This window comes from Crotalus tigris, unplaced genomic scaffold (genome assembly GCF_016545835.1).
Source record: "Crotalus tigris isolate CLP2741 ecotype Arizona unplaced genomic scaffold, ASM1654583v1 scf7180000018308.1980950, whole genome shotgun sequence".
NCBI classification, from domain to species: domain Eukaryota; kingdom Metazoa; phylum Chordata; class Lepidosauria; order Squamata; family Viperidae; genus Crotalus; species Crotalus tigris.
Window position 1 is genome coordinate 1443120 of NW_024096936.1, and position 14552 is coordinate 1457671.

At 34.5% G+C, this 14552-nt stretch overlaps 1 protein-coding gene across 2 annotated transcripts in view; it reads right to left on the minus strand.

Moving 5' to 3' along the window:
- SBF2 (SET binding factor 2) overlaps nt 1-14552 on the minus strand; it is a 228370-nt gene that overhangs the window by 16101 nt on the left and 197717 nt on the right. For both annotated transcript variants that reach the window (XM_039350252.1, XM_039350253.1), the window contains 5 exons: nt 12117-12304; nt 10409-10585; nt 9087-9188; nt 7550-7735; nt 3103-3229 (listed from right to left, as the gene is read on the minus strand). In XM_039350252.1, coding sequence (XP_039206186.1) covers nt 3103-3229; nt 7550-7735; nt 9087-9188; nt 10409-10585; nt 12117-12304 — 780 coding nt within the window. The remainder of the gene's footprint in view (nt 1-3102; nt 3230-7549; nt 7736-9086; nt 9189-10408; nt 10586-12116; nt 12305-14552) is intronic.

A 14552-nucleotide genomic window follows, 5' to 3' on the forward strand; every position in this document is an offset into this window, starting at 1 on the left:
TTGGAAAGTTAGTTGGCAAAGGAAGAAAGCTGGAGTAAGACTGACCCATTAGATGGGATATTATATGATTAATCAGATGTTTGAACATGGCTGAGAATAGATAATTGTTAGAAATAGAAGTATTATTATAACTAGAAAGATAGGATTTGTAACTAGAATATTATATTATATATAATATTATATATATATATATATATATGAGAAGGGAAATATGAAAATGCTAAGAGGATTTGAATAAGGGAAGCTTTTGGTAATCCAAATATAATTTATTATGAGAAATTATAAGCAATAGAGACATTTTGAACACTGATGGAAAATTAAAATAAAAAACCCCAGGAAAACAGGATATTAATTGAACAAATGAAGTGCAAATGCAATTAAGATACATTTTGGTTAGAAAAGATATTTTAAACCAACATTATTGCTATTATTAGAAAAACGTAACAAAGTTGTTGATATTCAATTGTATATATAGTAACAATAAGAATTGTATTTGCCTAGGGTGGGAAAATGTGTTCTACTGGAAGAAGAGAGGAAGCATTGGATGGTGTAATATTGGGTCTAGATTGAAGAAATTAATATGTACCGCTGAATTACTAATGGACCCAGATAACACGTTGTTTATTAAGTACTTTTGATTGTAAAACTAGAAAATTAATAAAATATTTATATAAAAAATTATTAATTAGTCAAGTAACCATATGCAACGAAAGTGACAAAATAAAATCAAAATAAATTAGAAAAATGGCAGAAAGTTACATAGCTCTGCTATCCTCTACAGAAATTGTGCTGGATTTTAATTACTTGCTTGGTTCCAATGTAATGTTTTTTATAAACTATTCCAATAGCTTTTTAAATATTTAGGACTAATTTTTCCTATATGAATATTTCCTCTTTTAGTCAATCAAACTGAAATGCACAAATATCTCCTATGTATACTTAGATATGCTTAACCAATTATCTGTGAAAAGTGAAAACATATTTAGATCTAGTAGCGTTACTAGCTGCATTTTATCAACTTATTGTATAAGTCAGTGATGGGGAACCTTTTAGAGACTGAGTGCCCAAATTGCAACCCAAAACCCACTTATGTATTGTTGGGTGCCGGATGGGCATGGCCCTTGGGTGGGCGTGGCCCATTGGGTGGGTGTAGCCCATTGGGTGGGTGTGGCTGCAGTGGTAACGGCAGACTGGGTGGGACTAAAAAGTTCAATCAATCAATTTCAACTTTGTGAGACCTTTTTTTTCCCACGAGAAGTTGAAATTGATTGATTGATTGAAACTTTTTTTTTGCACATGGCGGCGGAGGCCTAAAGCAAAAAAGTTTTATAAAATCCAGATGAAGGCCTAGGACTGGGGTGATGGCGCGTGTGCCCACAGAGAGGGCTCTGCGTGCCACCTGTGGCACGCGTGCCATAGGTTCACCACCACGGGTATAAGTGATTTGACTAAGACACCCATCTATAAAAAATGCAAGAGCAAAGAATAAAAATATATTGCTAAAGATATTTATTTTTAAGAATGAGTATTTCATTAACTATAAGTTGGTTATGATTTGACTGTGCAAACTATATATGTAGTTTACGTATACCTTTTTTGTTTTCAAACTACTCTTCCCAAGATGATGGTTATTTCCAAAATTACCTTTGACTAAGAAAGAGAGAATATACATGTTTTGGGGACACAGCTAATTTGCACTTGAAACCATTGTAGGCACATTTCCAAGAGGAGACTCCTCCCCCATTGCCCAATCGGATCTTGGTAATACATGCCAGGTCAGCTCTCTGTTCCATGATGGGATCTTGGCTGAGAAAAGCGTTGTCTCACCTAGCCTGTAATGGGCAATAGCCTGATCACAGAATCACCAAAGATCTGATAACCAAGCCCAGGGGGCTTCTTTTTTGTTTACTCTTTTACTGCTTCAGGTGTCAAGGGATGTCCAGGGGGCTAGAAGGTGGAATGGGTATAAACATAGTAACCTTACTCTCTACTCCCACCACATCTTTCTCTACCTATCACCACATAAATGCTACTGCATGCTCTTCCCCCTAGAAAAATTACAAACCCTGCCATTTTCTAACCAGACCCCAGGCTACTCCCAGTATAGCTAACCTGTCAGAACCTAAATACACTTCTACTCCTGCTCTCGGCAGACTTCAATCCTAAATAAATAAACTCATTCTCATTGCTTGTTGCCTTAGCACCAGTATACTCAGGCCAGGTGCATCTGGGCTCCTGTTGTCAGCACCATTACATTATCAGGAATCAAAACCACCACTACCCACAAAGAAGTCTTGCTGCCTCTGCTGCAGCTCTGCGGCCTAACACCAAACAGGCCAGCAACACCCATACCCAACTGTTATATATTTTGTTTCTGTTGCCAATCAAATGATCTCCAGACCCGGTTTTACTACTTTGTCTCCCACAGCAGCACCTTCTTTGGTTCCTGGCTTAATTCTAATGATCCTGCGCATATCCAGCAACCTGCTCCCTGCAGGGCTGTCTGAGCAAGTCGGTGCTCCTGCTACCAACTTGCTCACAGTTCCAACAGTATTAGAAAATCCTCAACAACATTTTCGGCTATCATCTCTGTTTATCAGCCCTCTGTAATACAAACCAGCTATCTTCCATTGTCCATCCCAGATTCCCAATTTGCCTCAATGTTATTACAATCAATCAATCAATCAATCAATCAATCAATCAATACCAGTTTGTAGATAAGCAAGCCTTCATATTCTGATATTGCCATGAAACCAACTGCTAGGAACCATTAAATGATACTTTTTCAATTTCTGAAAATACTGATGGAATTTTGAAAAACGATTTAATGACAGATATGCTATTTTTTTTTAAAAAAAAACTGTACATCACTCAGAGTTGCTCTGTGAGTGAAATGGGCAACCACTAAATTTAATAAACAAAGAAACAAATATATATATTTTCCTCTCTCAATTGGATTAGAAGACTTCCAATGTTCCTTCCAACTCTATTATTCTATGATTATTCAATTCAAAGCAAATGTCAGTAACATTGTTTCAACCCATTTCTGATGAAAAGCTTTAAAAATAATAAAATAGACATTGGTCAGCTTGGGATCCATACCATGTTCCAGTCTTTCATAGTCTGAGTCCAGCAGGAACGTTTTAAATCGATTGGAAACATAATGAAATGCTAAGAACTTCAAGTAATACTGATTGAATTCAAACTCTGTTGGATACTGGCTGTGAATCTGAAATTCATACAAATAAAACAATGGTCATAACTAATTTATTACCAAGGGCAAAGTCAGCAAATTATATTATTTCATTTTTTTAGCTCTTAGGTATCATTTTTAACAGCAAGATTCAAATAGTTAGAGGTTTTTTATGTTTCCCACATAGAGATGGTAGAGGATACAAATGCAGACTTTTCTATGGCCTTTCCCATGGAGATCTATTTTGTTACTCACTCCTGTATTGCTTTATAAAGATGTCAGGATTAAATTCTTTCACAAGGCTTTTGCCAGTTTGCGTTGCCTGGGTTAAATGAAATTACCACTAATATTTGCTTTATTTTTATTTCATTTCATGGTTTCACAGATTTATTGTGATTCAGTTTCTGATTTCATAATTTTGATTTGATCTCTCTCTCTTCTGGCTATACACAGAAGGATGCTATATTCATTTTGATAAGAGAGTTCGCTTGACAAAGATCCGATCAGATCAAGATTAAGTGGTCAGAAAGGGAACATACTACCTACAGAATGATTCTAATGTGCTCCCCCAATAACAGAGCAAAGAAAAAATTAGCAGAATTGTGGTCTGTTTGTAGATATAACAATATAGTCTCCATAGACTATATTGTTATATCTACAAACAGACTGTAGAATATACAGAAATTCTGTGGTTGCTGGGTATTTGGAAATGCAAACATAATGGGAAAAATAAAATTTAGTAGCATTCTTTGAACTGTACCAGTCTTCCTACCTTACCTACAAACTATACACATAGTGGATAAAATAATAGTTATAACCTATCCTCTCTATTTTGATGTTTGGAAAATGAAAGGGAGAACAATTGAAGATGTTCTATTTTTATAATGATTTTATGCAAATAGTATAATTCCCACAAGATTTAGCAATCACTAAAACTGTAGGAGAAAGTAAGAGAAGCATCATTTGTAATATGACATTTTTTGTTACCAAAGTTATCTTCCTAGAAACAACTGGATGATCTACCAGATGTTGCTATTGTGAAATAGCGATTCACATTAATAATTCACTTGACACCTGGAGATATTGGCATAAACAATGGCTATTTAAAAGATGATGCATTTCTAATTTAAGCATCACAACTTCCTATGTATTCTCTAGGCGAAATAAGGACAATTCTTTTTCAACCACATGAAGAGATTCATTTATTAAACCTTCAGTTATTGCTCTTGATTGTTTGAATGTAGAACTCTTATGAATTTATAGTGTATGTCTAAAATTAGTGAAATCTAAAATTAGATTTCCAAATATATAATTGTACAACTTCAAGCACATGAGGAAACAGAGGATATTTCTTCTACAAAAATAATGTTCTATAGAAATAAAACATGCAGAGCAAAAATCTTTTATTTTAGCATAATTGTGGAAGTTAATAAGATTAGAAAAAAATCTTCCCAGAAAATAACCTCATATAAGCAATATAGCCTTTTCATATTCTAGATCTGAGCTGCAATAGATCGATATTGCTATCGTGTCAATTAACTGACTTATAAAGCACCTGCATGGCCCATGTTAGAAATATTATATTGAACTGACTAATCCGACAGTCATTTTACTTTGTACTGACTTGAAAGATTTTTTTAAAACACCAATGAGATGTACATGAATTCATAAAACTTACACTTGCTGCATCAAACTACACTCCCAAATTTGTGCCTCATTGAAATCTTTGATGGAGAGCCAGGGATTTAAATTGCTTGAAAATGATATGGAGAAGATAAAACAGATTATCTTCTCCCAACTGTTCTATAAGCCAAAACTGGATAAGGATGTGCCCTCTTGCTAAAGAATACAAGATTGGAAAAATATATAATGGTTATAACTTCATTTTCATAACTGCTGAACTCAATTAAATGGTAAAGGCTTCCCTTGTCCAGTTGTCTCTGGTTCTAGGGAGCAGTGTTCATCTCCAATAACTCAATCAACAACTGGCAGATGACCTGAATGTGTTTTACTGTAGGTTTGAGAGGAAACCACTGTCAACTATCGCTACCATCTCCATCTCAGATACACACAAACAATAGCCAAGTCTCCTACAACTGACTCCATCCTTCTGGGCCCCCCACCACTGGTGATCACAGACAAAGATATGCAAGGTCTATTTCATAAACAGAACCTTGGAAAAGCACCAGGCCCAGACAAAATAACTTGTTCTTGCTTGAATATTTGTGTTGACCAATTGGTTCCACATCTTTAATAAATCACTAGAGACATATTATGTTCCTTCTTGCTTCAAATGCTCTACTATCATTCCAGTGCCTAAGAAACCTTTCATCAAGGAGCTGAATGACTACAGACCGGTTGTTCTGACATCCATAATTATGAAAACCTTTGACAGACTAGCGCTCACCCATCTAAAAACCATCACAGATCCACTGTTAAACCCCCTGCAATTTGCATATCAAGCACATAGATCAGCAGATGATGCTGTTAATACAGCACTATACTACATATTACAATATCTTGAATCTCCAAGGATCTATGCAAGGGTCCTGTTCGTAGACTTCAGCTTGGCATTTAATACCATCACTCCAGATATTCTCACTAAACCAACTCAGCTAGCTGTGCCTGATCACACTTGTAAGTTGCTCATAAGTTTTCTAACAGATAGGAAGCAGCAGATGAAGCTAGGCAAAATCACATCAGATATCTGACAATTAGCACAGGTGCCCCCCCAGGACTGTGTGCTCTTTCCATTACTCTTTTCTTTCTACACTAATGACTGCATCTCAAAAGATCCCTTTGTTAAACTACTGAAGTTTGCAAAACAGTGACTGATTTCATTCAAGATGATAACAAATCTGCATACAGATGGGAAGTTGAACAACTGGCCCTGTGGTACAGCCAGAACAATCTTGAACTGACCACACTCAAAACTGTACAAATGATAGTAGATTTTAGGAGAGGTTGTCCTATTCTACCATCTCTTGCAATACTAGACAACACAGTACAGTATCAATAGTAGGGACCTTCAGGTTTCTAGGTTCTATAATATCTCAGGACTTAAAATGGATGCCTAACACCAAAAAGGTCATCAAAAAACAACAAAGAATATTCTTCCTATGCCAGCTCAGAAAGCTCAGATTGCCCAAGGAGCTGCTGATACAGTTCTGCAAAGGATTATTGAATCTGTCATTTCCACCTCTATAACTATCTAGTTTGGCACAGCAAACAAACAAGATAGACACAGACTTCAACAGATAGTTATGACTGAAGAAAAAATAATTGCAACTACCTGTATATTGCAGAAGCCAGAAAGAGGGCTGTGAAAATATCCACAGACACCTCACATCCTGGACATAATCTGTTTTGACTTCTTCCCTTAATATGATACTATAGGCTATTGCATGCCAACCACACACAAACACAGTCCCCCTCCCATGCTATCACTCTGCTAAATGACTAATTCCCACAACACTGTCTATGCCCTGAGATGTCAAACCACCTAGTATTACTATTACTATTATCTTTCTCATCTTTCTTATTACCTATTTCCTTAGCTTTTTATGACTATAACTTTGTTTGTATCTCATAATTTACGTTGATTGCTTTTATTTAGCATCCTATTATGACTTATATTGTTTTAGTATCCTATGACTATCACTGAGATTTGTTGTTTTATGATTTATGATGATTGTATTTTATTATTATGATCGTGATTTATCACTTGTTGCTTGTATGTATGCTGAGAGTTTATGCACCAGAGACAAATTCCTTGTGTGTCCAATCACACTTGGCCAATAAAGAATTCTATTCTATTCTGTTTCTTAGCCGAAGGAGCCAATGTTGTCTGAAGATATTTCCATGGTCAAGTGGCTAGTATGACTATATGTCGAGGCACACGGAATTTCTTCTGTTCAATCATGTCAGATTCTTGGAGATTACCTGAACAAGTGTCTGCAAGATTCTTCAGAAGTGATTTGCCATTGCCTTCTTCCTAGGACTGAGAGAAAGTGACTATAGGGTCCTTGGTGCTCTTTGAGTTTGGTGGTTTTCTTGCAGATATTTCATTATGCTAGCAACATCATCAGTGCTAGTGCTAGGACCCACAATTCAATCCTGAGCTACAAATATTCTCTTCTATTGGTAGAAAGTAGCTAACTCAAGGTCACCCAGCTGGTTTTGTGCGTAAGGTAGAACTAGAACACATGATCTCCCAGTTCTTAGCCTTATGCCTTAACCACTGCACCAAACTGGCTCTCAATTTCTGATTATAAACAATTAAAATGCAGGTTATTATTTTTATAAATGAATAAATATCCATTATGTACATAAGTGTGCTCATTTGTCTAGGCTTACCTGGTGCACACAATCCAAGAACTGCAGAAAAATGGGTGCAAATCCACTTCCTTGACAATTGAGAGTTAAATTACTGCGCTGGCTGAACTTATGACCAAAAGATAACCATTCCTTCTCTATTAGCATTCTGAATCCTTCAAGTGTTCGATAGAATGGATCACTGAGTAATTGCACAAGAGACAGCACCTAGGCCACAAAATGATACTGGAAGTTAATACTGGATGCTTTTATATACACAACCAAACGCACTTTTTATTTCCATCTACCATTAGGATAAGACTTTTCTGTTTAGACATAAATCTACTTTCTGGATACTGGAACTACTCAATTGTAGTCCTTCAAAACTGCATTGTCCTGATACAACATGAGAATTAACCCCAATGGATGCTCTAAGCCAAGAGTCCCCAACCCCCAGTTCGTAGACCAGTACCGGGCCGCGGCATGCCAGCAACTGGGCCGCACAAACAAGCAAAGCCCCATCTGCAGGATGCAGGCAGCACACATACCATGCACTCTCCAGTCCATGGAAAAGCCTCTCTCCATGGAACTGATCCCTGGTGCCCAAAAGGTTGGGGACCTCTGCTCTAAGCATAGCTCAAAACTCTCACACCATAAGAAGGAAAGAAATGTGATAACACCTCCAAATCAAACTTTTAAACTTTAGTCAGTTACCATGCCAAAAAATGTGTTTTTTAAAAAAATGCAGATTATGGCACATAAGGATAATTACAAAAAATCTGACTAAAATTGAGTATGGTAGTGAGAGAGTTGAGGGCCTGGTAGGTAGAAGAAAAAATTTTATGTCGCCCTCTTTCTCTTGATGTCTTAAGGACATTTTTTTTTTTGCTAAATCCAGGGTTGAATTAGACATAGAAATAAATGGAAATATTAAGCATCAGGCTCAAGCAATAAAATCAGATAGCTAATTTTTGATAATGCTACATTTTATGGAAATTCAGAAATTTTCAATTTAAAGACAAAACAAATTTTAAACTTATATTTGAAATAATACAATCATATTTATTTTATTTGTTTCTTCCACAGAATAACAATTTCTTACCTCTAGTTTTTCATCAGGAAGTCATCTTTAATAGTATATGAGAGGAATATTTGCAGATAAGAAAATATGAGAGATACTACTTTTTTCTGGGCCTTATTACATCCTACTTAAAACAGTTGTGGAAATTGTAGCTCAGTTTGTGAAGAGGAACAAAGAATTTTAGAGATGAAACTAAAATTCTCTAGAAAAGTGTCCACATGATATTCTTTTGAATGATGGGGTTTTAAATGAAATACATTTCTTTCTCTTTTGTGTATTCTCAGAATGGTTTCAGGCTATAATTGAGCTTTAAGTATAAAACATTTTGATCAAGATAATCCCCTTCCACTGGAGGGGACTGGTTCCCTTTGCTAATGGAAAGCTTTTCTCTGCAACAGCAAAATGAATTTTTATTTAATTTCCCCTTCATATTACACGTGTCCAAATATATTCCAGTCTGTCGCTCTTTGCCTGCTATACATGCAGATAATAACTGACCTGCACTGTGATGTCCCAGCCATCTTCCAGACAAACTAAAACTGAGGAACCATTTTCAAGTAGCTCTGATATGACAACACCCAATTGCATTATTCTGTGAAGCTATACAAAACATAAAAGAAACAGGTTACTAAGATGAATGATAGTTTATACAAGGACTAATAAAACTGTTCTATTAAAACTATTGAAATATTAAATACTCAGCTTGAATCAAGCCTTATTGAACTAATAGATTATAAAGTTTAAAACAAAAACAACGAAATGAAAAATTAAGTACAGTGAGGATTTTTTTCTCCTCATTTGGACCCACATTTGAATTAGTAGTTCTAGATCCCATGACTAGAGAGGGAACATCTTTTTTTTCCTATTAAATAAAAATGCTTACACAGCTTTAAATAATATGGGTACCCTTGCACTGATCCATAAAGTTTTATGGATCAAATGCTTTAGTTAAAGTTTGCCTTAAGACTGAAGATTTAATGGACACATTTATATTATTTTCTTGGCCATAATACACAAGTGACTGAAAATGCCTTCCTTCAGAATTTGTTTTTATCTTACAAGTCTAATTTTACAACTTCAATTTTCTGATGGTCCGCCATTTAAGTATTAACCAGATTTGGCAACCAGAATTAGCCAGGTGCTGTACTCTTTTGATATAGAATTAATTCATAAATTTTTCAAGTCCAGTTGGCTCTCAAACTATATTGTGGCATGTTACATGTTTTACAATAGCTTCTACAATTTCAAAACATGATATAATTATATAGATTCTAGGGATTAAACTCCACAATACAATTCATTGCATTGTCAATGGCCTTTAAAAATAAATGATTGGCTAATTATCTAAATAACACTTGTAACCTACATTGGACATCAAATAACCTTAAAATATTTAAATAAAAAAGCATTATCAAGAAAAAAACTCTATTTATTTTCAATATACTTGTGCCATAATCCTGACTTATATAGTGCTGAGATATTTACTATGGGATAATCTATCACAATAGTTTCTAAACTGAATTTCTTTTGTTAAAAGCAACAGAAAATGGAAATTGACTTCAGGAGAAGATTTAAATTATTATAGCCAAATGCAACATTTTTATGGTTGATTGTGATTAAGTGAGTATCCCAGTGGTTAAATCCATTTTGCCATTATATAAATATTCCCTGAAGGATGTTTATTTGTGTCTACAGAAATACAGATTTTATTTAATTCAGAAAAATAATGATGATGAAAGTTTTTTTTTTTACAGAATCAAAATAGCCTTGGTTTTCCCTCAGAAATCACATGCATTTATGACTGCCACATATCACTTTACCTGAGGGAACCATTCAGACTCTCCAAGAGCTTTCAGGAATGTTATTTCAGAATCTGCTGGAATATTGCTAGGAACACAAGCACTTATGAGTCTTTTAAAACTAGTTTTCACTTGCCGGATGTCACTGAATTCCACTGGAACAAATTCACAATTTAAAGCAAAATCAAGTTTGAAGCCCTGTGGACAAAGAATGCATGTTATTCATTTTAAACATACCCTTAAAATATTTATTAAAGGATTTGGTTTTGCTACCCCGTTTTTTTGGAAGAACTTAACATTTTTTCTGAGACTTGAAATGACATAGTATTACTAGGCATAATATACATCTTACATAACTTTCTTTGTATTTGTTTTTGGGCTGCAAAGCTCAAATGACTTTTTGACCTACAACTTTCTTTTTGGTCTATTTTGCTCTAATGTAATGATGGTACATTTTTAAAAATATTATGCAGATCCTTGTATCAAAATTACAAAATCAATGTAATGCAGACTGTGGCTTTTCTCTCCCCTGGAATCTAATTAGAATAATATGAAAAATGGTAATGAAAAGTCCACATTTGGACTTTTCCTTTTTACGATAGCTTAGGAGAGTTTTAGATACTAGGAGAGAAGATTACAGCAGATGTTACTGAATATAAAAGTGCTATTTAGATCTGAAGAGTTTCTCAGTTTATGTGACTTTGTTGGGACACCACTATAAATGTTGCAGGAACATTTTTGCTATGCATACTGTTAATATTATATATAATTGATATGGTTAGGATCCAAATCTGTTGATTGGCTGAAAACCAACCTGTGCTTTAAAATTGCCACTAGATTTCAATTTTAAAAAGTTTTATGATATTTGCTGCTGTTATACATTTGACTGTATTTTACTTGGCTTATTTAACAATGATTTAAACTTGAGGTACTTTTAAAATTTCATACTGAATCTACCATTTTGTGTCGTAAGCTTCCTCATGAAAACCACGGTCCTGAAATGCTATTATGAAGTATGTTAAATGAATAAACACATCACTGAACAATAATAAGTAAATACAATCATATTCAGATCTTCCAGTAATATGTAAAAATGATATTTGTGTAGTTAGTTATACCCAAATATGGGTGGACACTCAACTCAACAACCATTCCACTGAAAAGAATGGACTGTGACAAATAGTCTTTAATTTTAACAGAATAAAATAACTTAATTAAAACTAATAATGAAATTACATTGTTAGGCTCCAGGTATCAAGTTCAACATGTTGCTCTCAGTGGTCACTGTGTAATGGGGGGGGGGGCAACTTTGCACACATTATATTCTAATGCAGGGATGGGCAACTTGAGTTCCCCCAGTCACATGAAACAGGTTCTATTCATGTACTCTCCAGTACCTCAAAACTGGATTGACAAGTTTTGGTGATACCATTTTAGGCCTTTAGGGAGGTTTCCGGGGATGCTTCTTAGCAGCTTCCTTTTTTTCTGATTTTGCTGCTTCTAATAATGCATGGAGCATCTCTTGAAAGACTCTGAAAGGACAGAATCGCTGTCCCTATGCTATTTCAACTGAGATCTTGCAGTCCATCACAATTGTGAGATTTAAGACTTATTAAAACCAAGAGCATTCCAATGGACACAGTTCACTGCTGTGTTGCATTACAGTTATAAACAAGTGGAAATATTATCCCACCAAAAGCTCAGAAGTGTATATGGAAAACAGACATACTCTGAGTTGAGATTTTTCTCCAAATATGTAAAGAGCAGCTTGTCGCTTGAGGAGTCGGTTCTGCAAATAGGCACTGCTGCTGGTAAATGAAGGTGAACCATCCTTTCCAGCTAATCTTGCACCCACATCAAGGAATGGCATTTGAGTGCTGATAAATCGACCACTAGAACGAAGGCTGGCCCACACACCTTCATAAAAATTAAACATGTAATGAAATATTTTGCATTTTTGCATGCATGAGCTTTTAAAATTAAATTTATATGCTGCCTCCCAATGACTCTGGGCAGTTGCAATGTCCTATGTATATATTACTTTGAAACATATTTGCATTGCTATTATAATCAATTACATTAAATATAACATACCTGCTCTGAATTGATAACCATGATTGACCATAATAATCACATTCAAATCACATCATTTTAATACTTTATGAAACTCCTTTTCTGTATATTCAGCTTGCTATAGATATTGTGTAATCACATTACCTAGAACTAGTGTGAGCCTCTTTTAAGTGAGGTAAATTAATTTGCACTGGGATTAGAGAACAGAAAAAGCAGTTACTAATTAATATGATGCTGATGGCATATATGCCATTATAAAACCACTTCCTATATTACTACTAACATTAGTACACTGAACTTGGGCTATGTGATTTCTTATTCATCAGGCACTAAGACTGAAGTTAATTGTATGATCTGAACAATCTAGCTGATGCCAGAAGTATGCTACCATTACAGTGTAGATGGTCATTACATGTAATAGAGATAAGTAGATTCTACTGTTTCCCATCAATGGTTCCTCAGCTCTTCTGGCCCTAGAAAACTGTCGTGTGAAGTAATATACTCTTTGAGAATAGCAAGTGTAACAAAATTAATAATGCAGCTGAAAATTCCATATCAACTGATATTATTACTGAGAAACTATATTATAGCAATAGACATGATTAAAAAGTAATGAAATGTTGCTACACAAATATTGCTGATAGGAACTGTCCCACCTATATACAAAGCCAGCCTACAGACTTTTAGTGAGGAAACTGAAGATGGTAAACCATTATTTAAAGTAATCTCTGAAATAAAGAAAATGGTAAGCAATCTTTATTATTACTAATAAATAATTAAATAATCAGTTGCCATTCAAAACTCAGAGCATTAGATGACAAAATGATCACATTATACTTTTCTACAAAAAATAATAATGAAATAAGTCTAAAATAAAGCATCACTTCCCCTTTTGCCATTATTAACACAGGGCTTGATTATACCTTGCACTACATAAAAAGCAATGATTGCAGATTGAAAAGCACATGCAGATTACCACATTTGCCAGTGAAGGGTTACAGTGATTAAAGTATATATAGGTAACTTTCAAATCTCTTGTGATCATAAGATCATACTTAATAGATATATAGACTCTATTTTATCTTATAATTTAGATATTTATTCCCTTTTTAATAACCATTAGTATTTATGTGAGCAAGAGTACTTGTGTAACAAAAATTCTTCATGGTTTAGTTTTTCGGTAAGTGAACTGAGTATAAACATTATGCAATAAACATAATGCTTATGGCCTGGCAGTTATATTTCATGCCTAAGCAAACCAACTTAGTTTCTTTAATGTGCATTGATACACATAATAAAAAGAGGTGGTAAAATTTAGATTCTTTCTAATTTGGAATTTGTATGAAACATTTATCTCTGTAGCCAACCACTGGCTGTTATCAGTAAGGGCAGGAGGAAAAGCAATGGGGCAGACGTTGCAATAGAGCAGTCATAGCAAATTGAACAGAAAAAAGAAAGATTACTTGAATATTTCTACTGATTTGATTATGATAAAAATAATGACTTGTAACATTTGAATGTTAACAGCAAGCACCAAGGATTCAATCTCTAAATCAAGCTGCAAGGAGAAAAAGTGTAGATCAGTTGTCATATAGGATAACATTTATGGCACTGTAGTAAATGCAGACATGCATTAACAGCCACGTGACAGTTAATTGTACCAATTGGAAGAGTGTCCACTATGAAAATAAATTCTGGAAAAATGTATCAGTTCAAAATTCACAACTAACACTATTATTTATTTTTATTGGTAGAAGAATAAAATCAATGCAGGGTGAAAGATCAAACAAATGTACCTCTGTATCTCTTTATTTCAAGCACCATGCAAACTATGTGTTTCTGCAATCAAATTATTAACATGCAAAATTTTGGTTTTGTTGAGCCTATTCTATAGCACTAGTACATTGACTACTAAACATAATATCTAGTCTTATGGTATTAAGCTGATTAATCATGCTGTATAATAGAACTGTATGTTTAAATAGAAATTCACTGAAATGACTTCATTCTTAAGGAAAAGCATTTTAGCTTTGATTTTAAATTTTTCTAGCATTAGAAAAGCATTAAATAATTTGAGAGCAACAAGGAATGT